The sequence below is a fragment of the Saimiri boliviensis genome, chromosome 13 (assembly GCF_048565385.1).
Source record: "Saimiri boliviensis isolate mSaiBol1 chromosome 13, mSaiBol1.pri, whole genome shotgun sequence".
Classification (NCBI taxonomy): Eukaryota; Metazoa; Chordata; class Mammalia; order Primates; family Cebidae; genus Saimiri; species Saimiri boliviensis.
Window position 1 is genome coordinate 67,259,390 of NC_133461.1, and position 22,872 is coordinate 67,282,261.

The 22,872-nt window shown below is 47.1% G+C and overlaps 1 protein-coding gene across 2 annotated transcripts in view; it reads left to right on the forward strand.

The window, feature by feature from the left end:
• APCDD1 (APC down-regulated 1) overlaps window positions 1-21,526 on the forward strand; it is a 33,985-nt gene extending 12,459 nt beyond the window's left edge. For both annotated transcript variants that reach the window (XM_074383778.1, XM_003924852.4), the window contains 4 exons: window positions 2,089-2,272; window positions 5,198-5,729; window positions 18,025-18,346; window positions 20,427-21,526. In XM_074383778.1, coding sequence (XP_074239879.1) covers window positions 2,089-2,272; window positions 5,198-5,729; window positions 18,025-18,346; window positions 20,427-20,875 — 1,487 coding nt within the window. In that variant the 3' untranslated portion in view covers window positions 20,876-21,526. The remainder of the gene's footprint in view (window positions 1-2,088; window positions 2,273-5,197; window positions 5,730-18,024; window positions 18,347-20,426) is intronic.
• Window positions 21,527-22,872: the final 1,346 nt, after the last annotated feature.

A 22,872-nucleotide genomic window follows, 5' to 3' on the forward strand; every position in this document is an offset into this window, starting at 1 on the left:
TCAGAAGACACAGTGTAGATGGGTGCCCATGACAGAGTGCTCATACTTCCCCCTGAATGTTTCAGACTTCCCACCTGGCCTAGCGCCACACATGAACAACTAAGGGGCATGGTTCTCGCTCCCTGGGGGGAGCAGCTGATCAAAATGCAGGTACTATGTAAATAGGCTGGTTTTGCAAAGGGAAAAATGACTGAGTCAAGCACACTTGCTTGCATCTCCATAACCATGTGGTTTCACCTGGGGAGGACAGAATGAGGGACAGGGAGGGAATATCCAGGAGTACCACTCTAGTGGAGACACCTTCCCTTGGTGGAACTCGAGGTCTCAGGAAAGGAGGCCCTTGCTTAATAACCGTGATCGTCAATAATAACAACACTAGGCAGAGTTCTCACGTTCAGAGTTTGCCTCATTTTAGCTCAGGCCAGAATCAAGGGACTTGGCTAAACAGGGCTGAGTGAGGTTACCTTTAATTTGAACATGGCACCGTCCTCTTGTGTCTAGAATCTCTTTTTACAATTTTCATTTAGTTGATTAATAGCCACAGGTATCTTTGTGTCACTGACAGTCATTGCATGTAAAATGTGTAAGAACAATCAGAAGCTGTCCTTCCATCCCAAAGCCAGAATTCTACTTAGAGGGATAATCTGGGAGTTCAGACATGGAAACTTCGGTCTTCTCAACACCAAGACTTTCTAGCAAAAATTAGTTCAGTCTTTTGAATGTTTTGGCCACATGATGGTAAATATCTGAATATTTTACAGATACCTGAATGTTATCATCCTGCAGTTTATCCAGGCAGATTTTCATCACTTTGCTGTAAGTCAGTGTATTCTGAATCTTACTTTTCATTTTCAAATGATCTCTCAGAAACTATGCGTTCTTTAGGAAGCTACTCATGTGTTGATTAAAAAATAGAATTGAATTGCTTCCTCACCAGTAGCATTCTAACAGGTACATTTTATTTATTTTGCATATTTTAAAAAGTTTGTAAAGTTGTCTAACCTAGTGTCTTTTTTCCTAACACAGGGCTAAATACATAGTAGGTCTGCCATAAATGCCTGTTGGTTTGTTAATCACTTCGGGAGTGAATCTCAGAGGAGACTGTGGCTTTCCGATGATAACTCCATTAGTTTTAATTGCTTTATTCTGAACATTAGGCTGGCAGAGTTTTGCATGGGTAGCTTGTGGCTACCTACACAACTTGTTCTGAAGATAAGCTTGCTGCTAGTATTTCTTTACTCCTGGGAAATAAACATATGCAATCTTCTTGCCATTATTCTTAATTTAAAACCGTATATTGTATGTTTAGCTTGTTTCTGGCCTTCTGGAGGTGAGGGGCTGAACCCGGAAGATAATTGGGGGTAAATGTCACACCATGTCCCTTTTGTAGGAGGGTGCAAGGCTCACACCCCCTGGTGAGCTACCCTTTAGGGGGCATCCCCTTGAAGACAGAGAACCAGAAAATGCATGGCTTGGTGTAAGCAGATGGAGCCCAGCCAGCAATCAGATCTAAGCTGGGAATCATCTGAGTCCCCTGGGCCTTATCCTTCCATCACTGCCCAGGCTGCATTTTCATTAAGGCTGATTTCTTTGCTCTTTCCTTTCCTCACCTAAATCTGTCATTGTGTAAATTCACCCTTACTGATGACACCGGTGTCAACTCTCCCCACCTCCTCTGCTTTGGTGACTCCAGAACATGTTCATTTCTCTCTCCTTCCGTGATGGTCGCATTCCCTTGGCTACCCTGCAGAAACACTCCTTAGATGCACAGCCTTCATTCCTGCTTCATAGATGCATGGATTTGATCTCTGGCTTTGCCAGGAACTAGCTAAGTGACCTCAAGCAAGTTATGTTGATAATCTCCAAGGACCTCAGTTTTCTCACCAGGGAATTGATCTACGATGACACTTGCCACTTTGGAATGTGCCTCCTATATGAGAGCGTGTGCGCTGTGATGACACCTTGCAGAATAAACAGTCATTTCCCACCTTTAGCCACTCCCTGCTGCAGAGGCGGGTGTTTGGCTTGATGCATGTCTGCTGCTAGTTCTTTTGGCTAACTTTCCACTTTTTTTTTTTTTTTTTGCAGGGCTGGGAGAGGGCTCTGCCCTCCTTCATCCAGACAGCAGGTCCCACCCTAGGTCCTTAGAGAAAAGTGCATGGAGGGCTTTCAAGGAGTCACAGTGCCATCACATGCTCAAACATCTCCACAATGGTGCAAGGATCACGGTGCAGATGCCACCTACAATCGAGGGCCACTGGGTCTCCACAGGGTAAGAACACAGGTGGGGTCTGAAAGAGGTCACAAAGCACACCACTATGGAAGACCCTTCTTATGGGTTTTCAGATGCACAGAGACTTTATATCATTTACAATGATTTAGGTGTTGTCTAAGTTCTAATGAAGAACCAAACCACTCTTGGAAATCATGGTTGGTTAAGAAAAAGGGCTAAGTACTGTAGAAATCTTATGCTAAAGCAGAGATTATATTGTGTCCTTGTTAACCACACAGTGTGAGTGAATAGATCCTTGTTTACTGAACTCTATGGGTCCACTTGTGTATAAAAAGAAACCATTAGCAAGTGAAATTAAGAGTCTGCATTTCACCAACCCTGAAACATGACTTGCAAGCTCCGTGTAGTCTAAATATTCTAGCCATATTCTGGTAATTTAATATATGGCTTCAGGGTTCTAAGAGTAAGTTAAAAGCTACCTCTGCTAGCCAGGGTGCAGTTATTGGATTCTTTTCCATGCTGGGAAGCTGAGATTTATCCCAGTTTGAGCTCTGGCTTATCTTCCATTAGAGCTTTTTAAAAATAGCCTAGAGGCAGATCTGCTATTTTTTTCCTCTACCCATTAAACTGTTGAGAATTAACAAGACTAACTCTGGGATCTGATCACTTCTCCCTATGCACTGTTCCTGGGATATGGATAACAGCGTCTAAGTTCCTTCGGGAGGGATCAGATGAATGTGGAGAAGAGAAAAAAAGAAATTGTATAAGATGATGAAGACCCAGAATTTTATTTCATAAAAATGAGGTCTCTGAAAATAACCACAACAAACAATTTTCATAAACAACCTTAATGTTACATACTTTAAAAATATCATTTTATTCAACAAATATTTATTGAGTGCCTATCGTGTGCCAAGCACTATTTTAAGTTGTGTGTATATAGCAGTGAACGAAAGAGACCTGGTCCCTATCTTCAGGGGTTTTAAAAGTGCACAAGAAATACTATGGAAGTGGAGGGGTGGGGGAGACAACAGGTGCTAAAAGAGAATACCAGGGGGCCCCATTTTAAAATCAGGGTGGAGTTCAGAAAGTCCACCAGAGAGGGGAACCCTTGAGAGGAGACATTGTTGGCTGTGCAAAGACTGTGGGAAGAGCTTTGTATTTAAAGAACCAGAGGCCCAGTTAGATGCAGAGTGAGCAAGAGGCTGGCTAGATTGGAGGACTGGCTGGCTGAGAGCCCTGTGGTGGGGATGAAGTAAACCAGAGCAGACAGCCTCAGATGAGACTGCTGGGGAGGGTGGGACAGCTTTAAGGCATCTTGCAGACCAGAGGGAACTGAAACCTAAGAGAACTGAAAAGTCATTGCAGACCCTTCAGTAGGGGCCATGCTTAAAACATGACTCAATTTTATGAAAGGGCATTCTGGCTGATGTTTGGCAAGTGTATGGGAGAAAAAGTGATTTGGGGGTGAGCAGCTAAAAGACCTTTGCAACTGTTCTGTTTAGAGGGGACGGAGACTTGGGTAAGAGGAGCTGCAGGGGCAGTTGAAAAGTGAGTGGGCCTGAGATCCACTGTACGTGGCAGGCAGAATCAACAGACTGTTGATGCTTGGGTATAAAAAATTAAACATAAGGGATCTTCTTTCCTAAACCTCATCTAACATGAATCACTGCTTACCCTAAACTTCTCTTTCCTTGTGGGAGAAATCCGGGGTATTTTCTCTCTCCTTTTCCTAAGATTACAGATAACCCAAGTACTGCTGTGTGCCTTATGTCCGTAGGATGTTACTCGACATCAGTTGTTAAACTTCACGTAACAACGGTACCCGCTTCTAAATAATGCTTATCTTTCACCAATCCATCAACAAATAAATTAAAATGTTAGCAATTTTGAAAACTACTTGTGTTTGGCATTTTAGCCCGACTGCTTGATTTAGCATTGCTTTTTCAGTTCAAACCAGAATCCGTGTTAGCATCATAGATGAGAGCAGAGTGGGAAGGCCAGAACAGATGAGCTGAAAGTCATGGAGTAACTGAGACTAGGATCTAACAAAAGGCAAAGGCCAGGTTACTTGCCCAGGGCTTTAAGTACCTCCCCGTCCCCCCTGTTGCAGTCTCAGCTGGTATATGTGAATAGATGACAATCAGAGCTGTGCGTGAAATTCCTCAATTCCATCCCACTGCTGTTATGCTCCATAGATTCTGTCTTAGTGCTTCTGGCTCAGGAACCTAGCATTCATCTAAGACCACATGGTCAACCATCACAAACAAAAGGAGCCCTTATTTCTGTTGTGCGAGCTTTGCTTTTAGTTAATTCCTCCTTTACTTATCTGCTAGAGAGAAAATTAATTTTGAATGGACAAAGGGACGAGTTTTCATTTGCCGCTGGGTGACTAGATTCTGTCTCAGGATGACAGAAATTTTGCACCTGCTTATTGTTGATAAGGTCCATAAAATAAAAGTGTTCAGGAAGTCAACCGTCTTTGAACTAGGGTAAGGGAACTTCTTTTATAGGCCAGCACAACACTCGTCCTCTTTATCCAGAAAGAAATACCTGCATAAGGGAGGCTCACAGGTGGAGGTGAGGGCAGCCAGTGTTTGCCTTCCTGGCCTGCTCGCGAAGCGAGTGGAAGGCTGGCTGAGGCTGAGTGACCAGCAGCACCCCGTCAGAGCCAGGCTGCCTGGATTCATGGACTGGCTGTGATACTTGCTGGTCGTGTGCTCTTGCATATGTTCCCTAACCTTGTGCCTCAGTTTCCCCACCTGTAAAATGTGGGTGATGATAATACCTAACTCGTAGGTTGTGGTGAGGAATCAATGAGTTGGTATCTATAAAGGGCTGACAACAGTGTCTGGCCCATCATCAGCATTTTATTATTATTTCTGTATTTCTTAATACTATAATGAATCTCTTTCCCATACCTTTGGGCTTACAAAGGTCTCTCCTTCCCCCTTTCTTTCCCAGCTGTGAAGTAAGGTCAGGCCCAGAGTTCATCACAAGGTCCTACAGATTCTACCACAATAACACCTTCAAGGCCTACCAGTTTTATTATGGCAGCAACCGGTGCACAAATCCCACCTATACTCTCATTATTCGGGGCAAAATCCGCCTCCGCCAGGCCTCCTGGATCATCCGAGGGGGCACGGAAGCTGACTACCAGTTGCACAACGTCCAGGTGATCTGCCACACAGAGGCGGTAGCCGAGAAGCTGGGCCAGCAGGTGAACCGCACCTGCCCAGGTTTCCTCGAAGATGGGGGCCCCTGGGTGCAGGATGTGGCCTACGACCTCTGGCGGGAGGAGAATGGCTGTGAGTGCACCAAGGCTGTGAACTTTGCCATGCATGAGCTTCAGCTTATCCGGGTGGAGAAGCAGTACCTTCACCACAACCTCGACCATCTGGTTGAGGAGCTCTTCCTTGGCGACATTCACACCGATGCCACCCAGAGGATGTTCTACCGGCCGTCCAGTTACCAGCCCCCACTGCAGAATGCCAAGGTACCCTCAGAGCTCTATGTTCTCCTCTTTATTGAGTAAAGTGGGTGATCCTTCTTAAAGGCTTGCCATGGAGGCTCCAGGGCACCTGTGCAAGGGGGAATCTGCATCATGCTGGGGCAGGCCAAGGTGGGGCTGCTGCAAGGTGGGAGGAGACATGGAAGGCTGGGGCTGGAAGGCTGTAGCCAGTCAGGAGACCTGGATCTTCCACCAACTTGCTCTGTGACTCAGAGTCTCAGTTCTCCTACTGAAGTGGATGGTGGTGTGGGATGATGGTTCTAGAAAAATTTCTAAGGCTCCTTTCAGCTCTCCCATCCCAGGAACGTCTTCAGTGATTCCAAGAGGAAAGTGTGAAGGAAACGTGGTGATGTTATAACCACACCTGGAAAAGCTACTAAACAATAGCAACCTGGGCCCCAGAGGAGGCGGGGAGGGACAGAAAGGGGAGGCGACAGGGATTTGCGTGAGGATGTTAGACTCCACCGAGACCTTCCACCAGAGTCACTGCTTCTACTCCTCAGGGACACCCTGGTGAGTCCCGACCCTCTTAGGCAGAACAGGCTACTGAGATCCCAGGGCTTGACCAGGCCATGAGTTTTCCTGCTAGACCATGAGCCCAAAGCTTCTTTCTCCATACCCGACATTCTTTCCATTTCACTAAGGAAAATGTAAAGTCACCATGATCAGAAGAGGGGACTAAGGAGGGCAGGAAACAATTAAACCTTATAATGTCTTTTCCTTGAATGATATTCTAGTAATTATATTTGGAATTCACAAGGCATTTCCTTTCCACAAGCTTAAAGCACATGTCCATGTGTAACTCGATCGCCTCCACCATCTCCCCACAGACCCTGTGGAGTCCCATGCTGGAGGGGCGTGGGCTTCTGCCCAGGGTGCAGTGCGAACATGCAGATGCGGGCCTGCTGCAGGCGGGCAGTGGGCAGGTCTCTGTGGAGCATCTACACGGCCATCCCCCCCAGCTTCGTGGAATACTCTTGAGCACAGTGGCTCTGTAACTGCGGAGCCCTGCTTAAATTTTGTTCGGTGGTTTCTTCATTTTTCAAAAAATCTTTTTTCTTATTAGTCCTCCAAGACTACTCATAACCAATAGAGGTACCACAATCTTGCTCTGCCAAAGGCTGCTCCATGTTATCTTTTTTTATCTGTGTTATCATGAGCTTATGAAATGCAAGTGGCTCTTAATATAATTATGAAACAGCTGCTGAGGAAGCCCGCTTGGTGGAGGCTGCTTCCTCTGGATGCGCCTTGTCAGGGCTGTGTCCCCGTGTGTGAGATGAAGCCCTGTGCTCACCCCATGTGCCTAGGCCCAGTGCTCCCACTGGCTCAGGATGTCCCTGGGAGTTTGTTCCAACACAGATCAGGAGCCAGACTCATTTCATTCTGCCTTGTAAGTTTCCAATGCACTGAAGAGGGCAACATGAGTTAGGGTACAGAGGGAGGGTAGCCTCTGATGCCGGCTCCATTGCTGCTGCTGTTGGGGGCCCCAGAGGTATTCCTAGAAAGGGCCACAGGGAAAGGAGCCCAAAGCTCTGTCCCTTCAACATGTCGATTCCCCAGCATAGGTATCAGGAGGAGAATCGTCTCATAGGGTGATAGCTGGACTGGGGTGTGCTTTCTCGGTCACACTTGAATGGGTGTCTTGGAAAAATGGGTAGGAATAATGGTCTTCGAATTATATTTTAGGACCTTTCTGGTTGGCAGCACTGCCCAGAGGTGGCACCGGACACTGTAGCTGCATAGCATTTCTCTTGTTTTATCAAAGCCAAGTCCACTTGTTTTGAGATAGTAGCAGGAGAAGGGGCTTCATACCTACCTTTGGCTCTCTCTGAGTATAGTCTAGCCACCTTTCTGAGTTTTTTGTTTAGTTTTTTGTTTTTGTTTTGAGACGGAGTTTCACTCTTGTTGCCCAGGCTGTAGTGCAGTGGTGCAATCTTGGCTCACTGCAACTTCTGCCTCGGGTTCACGTGATTCTCCTGCCTCGGTGTCCCAAACTGGGACTATAGCGCCCACCACCATGCGCAGCTAATTTTTGTATTTTCAGTAGAGATGGGGTTTCACCATGTTGGCCAGGCTGGTCTTGAATTCCTGACCTCACATGATCCGCCTGCCTCAGCCTCCCAAAGTGCTGGGATTACAGGCATGAGCCACCGCACCTGGCCACAATCTTTCAAATGATTTCAGGTCACGGAGGAAGGTGTGAATGTCATGAATAAAAATGGCCTGCAGATAATCCAGAAACCTGGGGTTAGCCAGGAGCATCCCTGCAACCCCTTATTCCCCCAGGACCCTTGTGAAGGTCTGCTGAGTAGGCAGAGCCTGCCCACCCTCCAACAGAGACACCGAGGAGCCGCAAAACACCAAAAAGCAGGGAGCCCTGAGTGCCAGATCTGAGTGAGGAAGCAGGTGCGGCCAGGGAACTTGCTGGGCCGGCGTCGGCCGGGCTGTAGGCTCTGAACCTGACCTTGGGCTGGTCCTTTGCACCCACTCAGGTTGTAGTTCCTTTTCCTCACCTTCATGTGCCTGGGTGGGCTTTGATCTCTTTTGCTCTTTTTAGTACTGGGAGAAAAATTAACCATAACCACGTTTATTTTCTTACCTCTCTCTCTACCCTCAACACTCTGGTGCACTTCGTGGATGTAGCTACACGGATGGAGTCTGAAAGCCCAGTCAGCATTGCTAAGGCTGGTGCCCAAGAGTATTCTCTCTCCCACTTTAAATACACAAAATACACACTCTTATCAGTACCGCATCACACCTACTTACAGTTTTAAAGGAAATATTGGTTGACTGCTTGTTATTCTCTTCCCTCATCTTTTTCGTGTCTCCATTATTAAGCACAGTTATAGGCATACCCATTTTTAGACTGCATTCTAGCCTGGGCAACAAAGCAACACCCCCGTTCTCTCTCCCTCTTCCTCGTCCTCCTTCTTCCTCTCCTTCATTCTTTTTATTATTATGATTATTTTTTCTTTCTTTCTTTTGTTTTCTCTAAAAATAAATAAATAAATAATAAACACTTCCTCCCATTTTCTCCTCCCTGCTCTGCTAAGGCAGTTGTGGGAACATTTATCCAGATTCTTAAGAAGTAGACTCTTTAATATAGGCTGATTCCTTGACGACAGAAAATTAAGGGTGGAAAGAGCTCTAGGACCTTAGATATTACCTGAGACACATTGTTAAGTAGAGGAAAAAGGAAGTTACAAAACAGCATGAACAATATGATACCTTGTGCATAAAACCGATCATGAAAGGAGAAGGAGATGGACTCTTTGCAGAGGAATCAGATATTTCTGGAGGAAATTAATGGCTGCCTCGGAGGAAGAGACAGAGCTGTTGGTCGGACAGAGACTTTTCACTTTTGGTACCTCTTGCATTTTGTCCTGTGTTGTTCTAAGCCCAGTCATCACGGAAAATTTAGATTAAAAAAACAACAACAAACAAAAGCCGGCAAACACTCTCAGGCCCAGAGGAATGCTGCGGCCACAGATGCAGGTGGCAGCCCAGCTGGGAGGAGGACCCAGGCTTCCCAAGCCGGCCTGGCGGCCCCGCAAGATGGCTGGAGGTCAGTGGAAGGCCGAGTGGCTCTGGGAGCTGAAAGGGCCCATTCTTCTGTTGTTGTCTCTTGCCTTGTACCTCTTGGCCTGCAGCGTGCAGCGGAGTCTTCAGGAAGTTTTCAGATCCTTCCCCAGGACAGCTCCGAGAAGGCACGAAATGGACTCAGTCATTGGTGCCTTTCCAGAGCCGGCACCACAAAGCCCAGGCGCTGTGTACCCACGCGGGCCCGGCAGCAGCAGGTCGTCTGGCCCGTCTGTGGCTGCCCGGCAGCGACAGGAAAAAAGGCTGGGGGAGCATCTTCAAAGACCGCACACGCCTGTGCAGGAGAGGCTGGAAACTCCTCCTCTGAACTCTTCTCTTTCCCTAATTGCTGGTCTGTAGAGACCGGGCTGAAAATTAGTTTAAATGCTAAATTGAGTTTCAAACCACGAGTCTCAGCCCCTCTAGAAACAGGACACCATGTAAAAATACAAACTTTAAGTCAACTTGTTTTTCTAAGCTTTATGCAGCTTTGCTGTGAGGTCCAGTATCCTTTGGCAAATAAGTTGTGTTTGAAGAGATTCAGGTGTGCGGGGAGAGTTCTTTCAGGATAGAATTGGCTACTCTTCGTTATACAAAAGTCAAGACAGCCTAAAATAACCCTGAAAGAAGATGCTTTGCCTGAACCGAGTTTAGCATCAGAGCAGCCATAACCCTCTGCCGAGATTCTTCAGAACCGTGCACTTGCAGGGGTAGCAGCCAGGCTCGTGCTTTCAGGGATGGAATCAAACGGTAATTAAAAGCAAATGATTGCCAGGGTCGTGAGAGATGCCAGAACCTCGGGATCAGACTCATAAGCGAATGGAATTGGTCTTTCTCCAAAATCCTGCACTGATTTAACCACAGGATTGTAAATCAAAGGGGCTGTCTGAAAACCGGATAGCCTTCCCCAGGCCGTGTATCTGAAATATTTGATCCCAGCACATGTACAGCAGGGGAGCTACACACGGGAGAAAGAACAGCATCAGGCTTTGGGAGTACCTGAAAACTGCAGGAGAAGAGTGTGCTGCCCTTTCGCTCTCAAATTCTTTGGGAGCCCCTAGGCTGTGAGTCAGCATATGTGTTTGAGGTAGCTTGCCTCTCAGAGGTTTTTTAGAGGATGTTTGACCTATGCAGCTTCCTGATATCAGTGACAACGTGGGGATGTTGAGTCAGGTGGCCTTGGGTCCTGGACTTTTCAGTCCAGCTTCAGGAGTCGGCATGGAGGGATGTCTCCCTGAACACGTGCTTGGCGTGACTCCTGGGTAGGTGGGCACCCGGGTCGCTGGGATATAGAAGGAGCCAGGTGCTTTTGGAAGAATTCCACGCCACTTCTCTTTCTGCTGGTGTGATTTGCAGAGGTGATGGGAGATGGAGGAGGTGGTGAATGACCAGAAGTTCAAGAAGTCATGACCTAAAACAGTTTCAAGAACTAGTCTTACGAGAAGGAGGACCCTAGAAGAAAACGGACTGCTTGCTGGAGCCATCTGTTTCCTATAAGGCAGCAAATGTTGCTCAGTTCTATGAAAAATTGAGCTGGCAACAGGGGTCAGTTGAGGGGGTCTTGACCCTGAAGAGGTTGCTTTTGTGGACATTTTATCTGGGCTGAGGTGTGCAGTGTCAGACAATTGCTGGGCTACAAGGCTGCGGATACACACTTTTGTTGCAGAAACAACTCGTATTTCTTGACTCTAGAGTTTTTCAGCAGATAAACGGGCATGCAAGGTTGCTTTATTTAAGGAGTTAGGCGACCAGGAAATATTTGTTGTCAGGGACAATGCAAGTTGTAAACATTTTATCCCTTAAAAGACAAGAAAGCTGAGAGGACACAGGGAAGCCTGCAAAAGCAGGAAAGTGGCCATTTAAAAAGTATGCTTGAGGTCCCTACTGCAGGGAGTGTTCGCTGAGGCCTGAGGGCAGAAAGGAAGAGGATGGGCCAGCCAGGGGTGCCCAATGGATTTACAGCAGATTCAATAAATCTACTTTAATTATAAATGAATCAAAATGCATAGCAGCGGGAGAAAGAAGCATGTAAAAATAAATGAAAATTCTTCTCAGAAACCATTCTTAAAGTCATTTCTCTTAAAGAGCCATCTTCTTAGGGTCCTTTTTCTCCATTCGTTGGGTCAGTAATCATGTGTATGTATAGGAGAGGTAGAGGCGAATGGTCTTTTTTGTGATACTAATGTTAACTAAAACAGAAAAGGCCTTTGTGAGCTCGCTTCTCAGATTCTAAGCTGCTTTGGAAGGCCATTTGCAGAAGGCTAATGTTGCTCCTGAGGACCCATCAGTTGCCCCTGCTGAACTCCAGGACATGGAAGTGTTTGGTTGAGTTTTACTCTCCGCTGCTTCCATAGTCAATTACAGACACAGGAATTAGCAGCCTGGTTTCTACCCTTCTCCTTGCTTTCCTGGCCCAGGCCCCTTTCTGGATGGCAGTAACAGGCTTGGGGGGGGGGCGGGGTGCTGGGCAGTCTCCCTGAGGCTCTCTGAGTCCCCCTGGCCCCACAGAGGTGTCAGTATCCTGGCCAGGATGATGCAGTACACTGAGGAGCTGCCGTAGCCTGCGGGGAGTGGGTACAGAGCAGCAGGTGCTGGGTGGCAGGTGCCTTGGTCCATCCAGGCTGCCATAGCAAAGCAGCAGCATGGACTGGGGACAGCCATTCACTTCTCACAGTTCTGGAGGATGGAGGGCCAAGATCAAGGCACCAGCATGGTGGGAGGCTGGAATCCTGTTCAGGGCTCTCTGTCAGGTTGCAGACTGCTGACCTCTCCCTGTATCCTCATGTGACAGCAAGACAGGTGGAAAACTCTCAGGCCTCTTTTATAAGGGCTCTAATCCCCTTCTCAAGGGCTGCACCCTCATGACCTAGTCACCCACCACAGAATCCACCTCCTCATTTCCTTACATTGGCAGTAAGGGTTTGAACATGGATTTTGAGAGGACACAAACATGCAGTCTATTGCAGTGGGATAGAAAGCAAGTCCGCCTGGGGATTCTGCACCTAGTGTCACAGCTCTTCACCCACTTCCTTCTAAAAAATGGCGTCATCATGCTCCCTTTAAAAGGTGATCAAAATGAGCCCGAATTCACAAGCTCCTATAATCCCAGATCTGAAAAGCACCCCAAGTTCCCTCCCACCTGGCAGGTGGGCACCCATCATTTGTGATGAATGCTAGCTACTCCATTTAACTCTTTACATATCCAACACCAGCTTTCTCTCCATTCGTCTGTTAGCCAAGAGCCCTATGCAGCTCTCTCCTGGATGTCATGGGAAATATGACAAAGAGAGAACACTTGTTTTGGCCTCAAAGAACTCGTAATGGAGAAGACCCGAGAAGGATGTATCTGCAGGGTTATCTACAGCAGAAATTTAATCAAACATTCAGCACATCGCAGTTACAAAGAAAGCTTTCAATGTGGGCCATTGGTCAGCAGATTTCTTTGTGATAAATATTCAGGGAACAAAACCCTAGGAAAGGAAGTTTCCATCGTCTACTCCCATTTTTCCTCCTTCCTTGAACAAAACTTTTACCTCAAGGAACACTGCTTTTGAAGACTTATGTTTCATGCAGCCTGCTTCCTCAGTTAATCTGTTCACAACAAGATCACATTAAGTAATTTCTTCCATTCTGGGAAGATGGTGAAAACAAGCGGATACTGTCAGCAAATGTTGCTGATGAACCACCTCTCCAGAAATAAATATTGGTAGGGAATAGAGAAAGCCTGGAGAATCCCCATCAGTCATCAGCCGGAGAAGCCCTTTTCCTGGGCTGGAGTCCTTGCTGGGGAAACGTCTGTTCTCTGCCTGAGAGGCAGCTCTGGCCAGGAGGCGGCACTCAGCAAGTCCTAAGATGGTCCAAATTTCCATCCTGGTTCCACTTTGGGTTTGTAAAGTCATCTGACTCTTTGTCTCCAGATGCCTTAGTTGCCTCATCTGTACAATGTACCCTTGGTCTCCTGGGAGACTGTAAAGCCCAAGGAGATGCTGTACTTGAACCCCCCAGGCTCAAATGTCCTGTGAATGCAAGCTGTAGTTATTTAATTTGTTACCCAGAGCTGGGCAGGAATCACAGAGCAGAGCAGGCAGAACCCCACTCTTTGCCTAGAACATTGCTCACTTATAAAGTATAAGTTTCTTTCTTTTTAGAATAACCTTGATTTTTTTTTCAGAGATTGCTTGCATAGGGATCTTTTTTCTCCCTTCCCCTTTCTGATGAAAGCTTTTTATAGTGTGTGTAAAGAATAGCAACAAGGAAACACTTTCTGGTTCCTCTGCCTTAACCTTCAAATATTCTGTGTACAGAAACTCTGGCTTTAAATAGCCCTTTCTAAGATTCAGGGAAAGGGGATGCCCTGGAAACCAAGTTGGTGAGCCTGGGAGAGGACACTTCTCAAATGAGAGTTGGGTCTTGGAACATGGATCCTAAAAAAAGAAGGAATAATTTTACATAGCAAATGATATTCCACAGTACCAATCACTCATCATGTTTAAAAACTGCACATGTGATTCTCTTTCCATGTATCTATCTTGGAAGGATACTGTTTCCAAAAAGCATCTTAGAAAAGAGAAATTTAAAACCAATACAATATACAGACTTTAATTTCTGCTTCTCTGTAGTTGTGCCTGTAGGTCTCTTAAGTTTTATTCAAGCCAAAGATTATGACAATTCGGAGCATAAATGACATTTTAAAATTTATTAACAATAAGAGATGTCTCCTTATTCAACTGTAGCTAAAACTGTGAAATATACATACGATAGAATATCATTCATCTTTAAAAGGATGTAAATTCTGACACATTTTACAACATTGATAAAGCTTGAGGATCATATGCTAAGTGAGATAAGCCAGATACAAAAGGACAAATAGTAATGATTCCCCTCATATAAAGCACCTAGATTAGTCAAATCCACAGAGACAAGGGAGAATGGAGGTTTCCAGGGGCAGAAAGGAGAATGGGGTGTTAGTGTTTAGTGGGTGCAGATTTTCAGCTGGGGAAGACGAATAGGTTCCAGGAGTGGCCGCACTGCAGTGTGAATATACTTGAAAATGGCTAAGATGGCAAATTCCGTGTTACATATATATAACCACAATAAAAGAAAGCATTTAGTTTAGGGGTTTGGCAAGACCAGTACCTAGGAGCCAGGTTCCTCCTAGTCCCTGCACCCACCCTAAATTCTCAGACAACCTGATGGAAAACAAGCCTCCCTACTCCACCCCAGCCCGGCAAAGAAAACCTGCCTGGCCTGCTTTTCTCTGCTATGGAACAGCGACACTTCAGCCCAGGACCATCATTCTCCTAAAGTAACCAATTCCCACCAGGTCCTCGTCTCAGGACCCCAGCCTCATTATTCCTAAAGGAAAGCACTGCACAAACACCCATTCTGGAACAACTCAGGTGACAGCAATGTCCCCTCCCCTCTTCCGAACCTTTTCCTTGTCTGAGTCAAAGAGCAGTTGGCCCTCGACAACGTCCCAGAAACATCTCTTGCAAGAACTAACATCCCTTATTTTCTCTCTCCCACCCCCAACTTAGAAGCTCTCTGAGCTTTTCCTGAATTGATCCTGGTATTTGAGGAAGAAAATCTTTTCAGGGATTGAGACTCAGTTCCCTAGAATGACCAGAAATGAGGGCATCACAATTGATGTTTTTAAATTCCCAGATTACAGTTGGCAAACCAGGTTATGGGGAATGGTACAGAGGGGAGGTGGAGGTTGAGGTTGGTGTAGGGGAGCGGGGCCACCAGCTAGGCTTTGGGCAGCTGGCCACCAGTGATGAGCTGCAAATGAGAGGAGTGCACAGCTCCTCCTGGCTGATTGAGGGAGATCTGGCCCCTGAGCTTCTTACCCCGACGGAAGGAGTGCTCCAGGTGACTTCTCTTATTTCAGCATGTGCTGGCTCACCAAGGTGGTGCTGGGCTGGGGACTGGTTCGCGCACAGCCTGCGTCTTTGTTAACAGGCACCACAGGAGAACACCACCCTCCGGACTGTGATGCTTTCGTGATTTACATCCAGGTTCCGGGCCAGTGTCGGAGTGAATGTCGCTGGTCTCCACACCAGGACTGCAGGCCCAGTTTCAATGGTGATAATACCAGCACTTAGGCAGGATTCCTGGGCTGGGCACAGTACGTCATATTAACTTTCCACCCTGGGTTTTGAATATCAGAACACTTACTGAGGGTGAAAAATCTGAAACCTTTACCCCATAGTAGTTGACTAAGGAAACATAAGGGCAAAGCTACCGTATTCAGTGATGCTTTCCTTTAACTCAGTTTGTATTTTCTTCACCTTAAGGTGCCTTTGAAAGATAGTGGCACATAGGGTGGCAGATAGGCCTTTATTTAATCTTAATTTAATACACCAATTGGGTGCATGGAGTGGGAACCACCTTAATCTACTGTTCATTTCTTGCAGCAGTTATGCTAATAAGTATAACGATCACCATTATATAAATGAGGAAGTTGAAATCTAGAGAAATAAATAACTTGCCCCAAATCACCAGCGGCCAGGGCTGACCTCAGACTCCAGGACCTGGCCAGAGCCATCTTTCCCTGCCGTGCTTAAGCAGCAGCCTAATGAGCCTCATCCAGAAGCTCTTCTCTCTCTATTTCTCTGGTAACTTGCAGCGGGCAGCTCATGCTGAGCACAGGTTGCAGGCAATTTCTCTGTGTGCCCCAGATCCCTCTGTAGGAAACCGCAGGCCAACGACTGCCAGCGGAGCCTGGGGATGCCCAGGACTTGGCTTTCGTCTCAGTGTTGCGGCCATTTGATCCCATCGTCTACAAGCCACAAACCATGTTAGCAAGGGAAACATTCACACGAGTGCAATCCTACGACCATCTAATGCACACTGCAGGAGCGCAAGTGAGCGAGCATAGCCGTCTCGGAAGAGAATGGCTGCAAGGCAGCTGGGAAGCCCACGGCTCCTCCCACCCTCTCTGAGAAATCAAACAACCACAACAAAATCACATGTTGAGTGAGGGCTGTAAACCCAAAGACGCTAGTGATTGAGATCTGCAACTTTTGGAAACAAATGCTGGAGAAGAAGAGTGTGCCTGCCTGGTCACTGGGCACCCCTCAGCGTTGGCCACAGGGCAGATGTGAGGCCACGAACTGATGGCATGGGAGCGCAGGGCTGAGATGGCCCAGCCATCCCTGGAACACGGAGCTACCCACTTCTACCTCCCCACCACAGCCTGATCCGATCAGCGCATGCTGTTAGTGGTCAGCATTCTGTTAGCCCTCCAGCTTTGCACTCCTCACCCCCGAAGTAGGAGGAGAATAGCAGAGGGATGACCCAGGTGCAGGATGAGGCAGCCCAGGCTCAGAAGTGTGCGGAGAACTTGGTCAGACAGAGAGGCACCGGCACTGGGTTCAAGCACCCTGTGCCCTGACTTCCAGCATCCCTCACGTGTGCTTCTGAATCTGGAGGTGGGCAGACCCAGAGAGAGGGCAGTGTGCAGGTGTGCTTACTGCTCTGTGGCCCCCTGCTCCATTCCCTCTTCTAAAGGCCCCTCCCTTCCTACACAACTCACTTTCATCCGCAGCCAGTGGAGCGCTGGTCCCTTTTTTTTTCTTTTGTGTCTCCTAACTTTTTAAAATTAAAATACATTTTAATTATGGTAAAATACACATAATGTAAAATGTGTAGTTTAACCAGTTTTAAGTGAGCAATTCTGTGGCACTGAGGACACTCACATTATTGTGCAACCATCGCCACCTTCCACCTCCAGCACTTTTTCATCTGCCCAGACTGAACCTCTGGACCCATTAAACCACTCCTCATTCCCCCTCCTCCAGCCCCTGCAACCACCATCCCACTTTCTGTTTCTATGAATTTGATCACTCTAGGAACCTCATATAAGTGACATTCTACAGTGTCCTTTTGTGTCTGGTTTATTTGACTTAGCATGATGTCCACGAGTTTCATTACTGCTGTAGCGGGTGTCAGAACTTCCTGCCTTTCTGAGGCCGAAGGGTATTTCATCATATGGATAGACCACGTTTTACTGATCCGTTTATCCATCAGTGAACATTTGGGTCGCTTCTACCTTTTGGTTATTTTAAATAACCCTGATGCGAACGTAGGTGTGCAAATACCTATTCAAGTCCCTGCTTTCAACTCTTGGGTGAATACCCAGAAGTAAGATTGCTGACTCATATGGTAATATGTTTCTTTAGTGGGTAATCTGTTGCTTTCTTTTCTTTTTTCTTTTTTTGAGGAACTGCCTTACTGTTTTCCACAGCGGCTGCACCATTTTGCACTCTCACTAGCTGCGTTTAAGTGTGCCAATTACTTCACATCCTCGCCAACTTGTGATTTTTTGATAGCATTTTTTGATAGTAGCCATCTTAATGGGTATGAGGTGCTACCATCATTTCTTTTTGAAATCAAGTGTCCAGTGTATGTGGTCTGAAAACTTAATAGGATTCTAAAGAGTCCACATCACATCTGAAATGTTTGTGTAGGTCTGTACTGTCAGGCAAACACGTGTGCACTTATGGGTATCCGTGGGCACACAGGCACAAGTCACTCTCGCCTCTGTCTGTGCCCTGGAGCATGATTCCAGTTGGTTCTTGGTGTTGAGGTTGTCAGTGATGGTGACCTGGTACCTGGTGAGACCCGCTGCTGGAAGCACGTGTGCACTGCTCCCTTGGGAAGACGAAGCCCTCTGAGTATGTTTGTTTCTTGGCTTCAGAACCACGACCATGCCTGCATCGCCTGTCGGATCATCTATCGGTCAGACGAGCACCACCCTCCCATCCTGCCCCCGAAGGCGGACCTGACCATTGGTCTGCACGGGGAGTGGGTGAGCCAGCGCTGCGAGGTGCGCCCCGAAGTCCTCTTTCTCACCCGCCACTTCATCTTCCACGACAACAACAACACCTGGGAGGGCCACTACTACCACTACTCAGACCCGGTGTGCAAGCACCCCACCTTCTCCATCTACGCCCGGGGCCGCTACAGCCGCGGCGTCCTCTCCTCCAGGGTCATGGGAGGCACTGAGTTTGTTTTCAAAGGTAGGATTCCCACCTCGGATCAGCCGATAGACAGCCCTGTGACATTTTTTGTGGAGGCAGAGATGAGGGAAGGGACCTCTTTTCTTCCTGAGTTACTAGGGAGTCATTTCTGCCTCAGTCCTTCTCAACATCCTCTTAGTTTCTCCCTGCTCAAAATGGATCAGGTGGACAGTCTCTGCTGGCAGGCCTGAATGCAGGAGGAGTCCACACCGCTGCGCCGCATGTGGGAAGTTGCCAGCCCAGGGAGGATGTTACTGGGAATGAAATCTCTGGCCAGGTCCGAGGCTCATGCCTATAATCCCAACACTTTGGAAAGCCAAGGCAGGAGGATCTCGTGCGGCCAGAAGTTTGAAACCAGCCTGGGCAACACAGTGAGGCCCCGATTCTATAAAAAATAAATTAGCCGGGTGTGGTGGCATGTGCCTGTAGTCCCATCTATTCTGGAGGCTGAGCTGGGAGGATCGTTTGAGCCCAGGAAGTTGAGCCTGCAGTGAGATGTGATCTTGCCACTGTACTCCAGCCTGGGCAGCAGAGGAAGACCCTGTGTCTAAAAAACAAAAAAAGAAATCTCAAGTCTGCACTTGACGTTTTTTATACACAACTCTGGTGGATTCCATGCCACCCCTCTAATAACACTGTGTTTGCTTGTCTGCCATAGTGATTCCTTGAGTGGGCAATAAAGAGGTATTAGTGACACCTCAGGTGCTTGGAGCTGTCCTTTCTTACCCTGAGCCTGCTGTGTAATTGAGAGGCTGTCACCTGCTTGGAGGTGGGAGCATTTGTGGGAAGATTCAGACTGTGTCCTGATCACTAAACGAGGAGGGGAGGGAGGAGCTGTACCAGGCTGCCAGCAACAAAGCAGAGCTTGTGGTTGCTGTTTTAGAAGGTTGCTTTCTTCTTTAAGTTTGAGCATCTTTGTAAAATGGTATCAGTTCTATTATGCCAAATAAAGGGAGATAGCCTCCATCCCAGGTGACTCCTTCCAGATAAAATTCCAAGTTCAGTTCCATTACTATAAAACGTTTCTGTTGGCCGGGCGCGGTGGCTCATGCCTGTAATCCCAGCACTTTGGGAGGCCGAGGCGGGTGGATCATGAGGTCAAGAGATCAAGACCATCCTGGTCAACATGGTGAAACCCCGTCTCTACTAAAAATACAAAACATTAGCTGGGCATGGTGGCGCGTGCCTGTAATCCCGGCTACTCAGGAGGCTGAGGCAGGAGAATTGCCTGAACCCAGGAGGCGGAGGTTGCGGTGAGCCGAGACCACGCCATTGCACTCCAGCCTGGATAACAAGAGTAAAACACCATCTCAAAAAAAAAAAAAAGTTTCTGTTAACCCAGAAAGTCCTGGAAGACATTAGCCCCCCTTTTAGGTAGCAGAGTTTGCTCCAGGAATCCAGGTCCTTTGAGAAACTTAACTGAGAGCAAGCGATCTTTACTTGACTCTACTCCAAAGCTCATCGTGTTGTACCCGGAAGTGGCCCCCTGGGGGACCTTCAAAAGCAATTCTCCACAAAAGCTGGGATTTGTATTTAACTTATTCACTCATATTTCTCTTGCTTGCAGCCTAATTTATTTTAGATGCCTAATGTATGGGCCTGTAGGAATGTGTGAGAATGCCAACTGGGATAGGTGTTTGACACCCAGACTTTTAGAATCCCAAAAGCCTTTGATAAAAGCAAAATTCCAGCCTTTGTTGAATATTTGTTTCAATCTCAAGGAGTTAACATCACTAAATAAAAGTCCTTAGGAGCACGCCCAGCTGCAGTTTTATTTCCTGCCTGCAGGCACTCCCAGCTGGAGCCTGGGCTCAGCGGTTCTCTACCAGATGGTCTGTGTTGTGTGGCCACACCTGCAGCCTGTCTATTGGTGTGACTGCCACTCACATCAACAGGTTGAACTCTTCCCACCTGACACTGCTTTAATGACTGCTGCAGCCAGATGGGTGGGTCTGAAGGTGGGATCGTTTTTGGGAAAAAAAAGCCTTGTCTAGTTGAGTGTAGCCAGTGTCTGCTGGGTGGGTTTCTGCATCCTGCACCTACTCCCTGGAGTCATGGAATTCTCCTCTCTCGTCTGCAGTGAATCACATGAAGGTCACCCCCATGGATGCGGCCACAGCCTCACTGCTCAACGTCTTCAACGGGAATGAGTGCGGGGCCGAGGGCTCCTGGCAGGTGGGCATCCAGCAGGATGTGACCCACACCAATGGCTGCGTGGCCTTGGGAATCAAACTACCTCACACGGAGTACGAGATCTTCAAAATGGAGCAGGATGCCCGGGGGCGCTATCTGCTGTTCAATGGCCAGAGGCCCAGCGACGGGTCCAGCCCAGACAGGCCGGAGAAGAGAGCTACGTCCTACCAGATGCCCTTGGTCCAGTGCGCCTCCTCTTCGCTGAGGGCAGAGGACCTCGCAGAAGACAGCGGAAGCCGCCTGTATGGCCGAGCCCGTGGGAGGCACACGCAGCCCCTGCCTCTGACTGCACTCGCCTGCCTTGTCACTCTGCTGCACTGGGACATCCGCAGATAGACGTTTTAGAAAGTCATATTTTTCCAAAGCAGGATTCCTTACTATGGACAGATTTTCTTTACTGAAATAAAAGACATTTATTCTTTTGATGCACTTGAATGCCGGAGAACTGTCCTTTTTCTCCTCTCCCTCCCAGCCCCTGAGTCATGAACAGCTAGGAGTGTTTGAAGTTTCTGCTTTGAACTCCGTCCAGCCTGATCCCTGGCCTGAGCAACTTCACAACAGTAATTGCACTTTAAGACAGCCGAGGGTTTTGGACGAGCGTGTTTGGTAGCAGGGATGAAAGCTGGGGCCTCTTATTTTTTTCTCTTAATTATTATTATATTTCTGAGTTGAACTTAGAAGAAACAACTATCAAGCTACAACTGTTCCTGCCATTTTCCTGTGGTTGCAGCCTGACTTCCTTTGAAATTCTTTTACTTTCTGAGTTATATATGCTGGAATCTAAAGCAGAATTGGTTTGGGACTGTGATCAAGACAACTTTTATTAATAAAGAAGAGACACAGGTGTAGATATGCATATACGAAAAGATGTACGGTCTGGCTAACCCACCTTCACAGCCTTTATGCAAACAAAGGGAGAATCAAAGCTTTCATTTCAGAAATGTTGTGTGGAAAAGTATCTGTAATTAAAGTTTCAAAGTAATTTAACCTGTTTTTACATCCGTTGTCTTACGTTGTTGAGAGAGGAGACTCACTTGTTGGCTTCCAGTAGTTGCAGGAGGCATGTGGCTTCCTAGCCCTCTCACTAGATGGGGCGATTGGGAAAATAGCAGCAGCAATCCTGTTACACGGGCGCAGTGACACAGGGGTGGCTGCAGCATGGTACATGCCACACCAATGGTAGAGAAAGTGCCCAATCATTGCAATTTCCTCTTCCTGGGGGACCTGAGTCCTGACTCACACTGTCTTATTAGGGGTGGGTGGAGGAAGCCGCACTCTGGCATCCTTGTCACCTTCTAAGATGAACATGCAGAGATAGAGCTTTAGCTGCTCAGAGAGTGCAGGAGGCATGGTCTGCCCTGGAAGCTTGCTCTATTAGACCCTGACGTGGCGTGCAACCGAGTCTTTGTGTAAAGCCATCGATCAGTGCACATCCTGGTTCACTCAGTGTCTTTCCTGCCGCTGAGGTGGCTCTGTGCTGGCATTTTCAGGGTCAGTGTGCTTCTTTCGTGGAGACATTAGAAGGGCACAGGAGTTCATTTCCGCCCATTCCTTTGGAGTATCGCAGATGATGCTAGCCAACACCAAGTGTTGCTGCTCACGGAGACTGAGGAAGGGAAATGGTAGTAACCGAAAGCCAGATGGAACAAAAGCGGACATGCAAACCATATTCACAGCAAAGAGCCATCCTTATATCTAAGAATAACCTTTATGAAATGCTGCAGCATTCAGTGTGGCATTAAGTTACAACAACCGCATAGAGTACCAAAGTGTTCTGTATTTAGACTGTATTTTAAGTTGTGGTGCAGACTGAGGGGGCTAATTCCAAATGAAAATACTTAGTGTCTACCAAGTTCAATAAACAAAGATGGCAAAATACTCTCATAAATACATTTTATCTGTCGATTTATTTAATAGCTACTATCTTTAAAAGACATAATAAAATTATGTAAAAAAGGGTATTCACTGCTGAAGAATACCTCAGTGATTTACTGCAATTCAGCTCACAGTCACTCCCCTAGATTCAGCTATTTGTGCTTCTTCAAAAATAGGCTCCATACACACACGTGCACATACACCCCAATATATAGATATTAGCATGTATATGACATATGTATCCGTATATATTTCTTAAGGATGATATGAAATTCAAGTGGTCTTACCACTTGCTGATACAATATAAATCCTTACAGACAAGGAACAATAACATTTACGCACAGATCATTGCCACCTTAGCATTCTGCCTGTCGCCGTCTCACCCACATACGCACCATCTTACCTTGGTTGCGTTGTGTTAGCACAAATAAGGCTCTAAATTCCCCAGTGTCCCACTA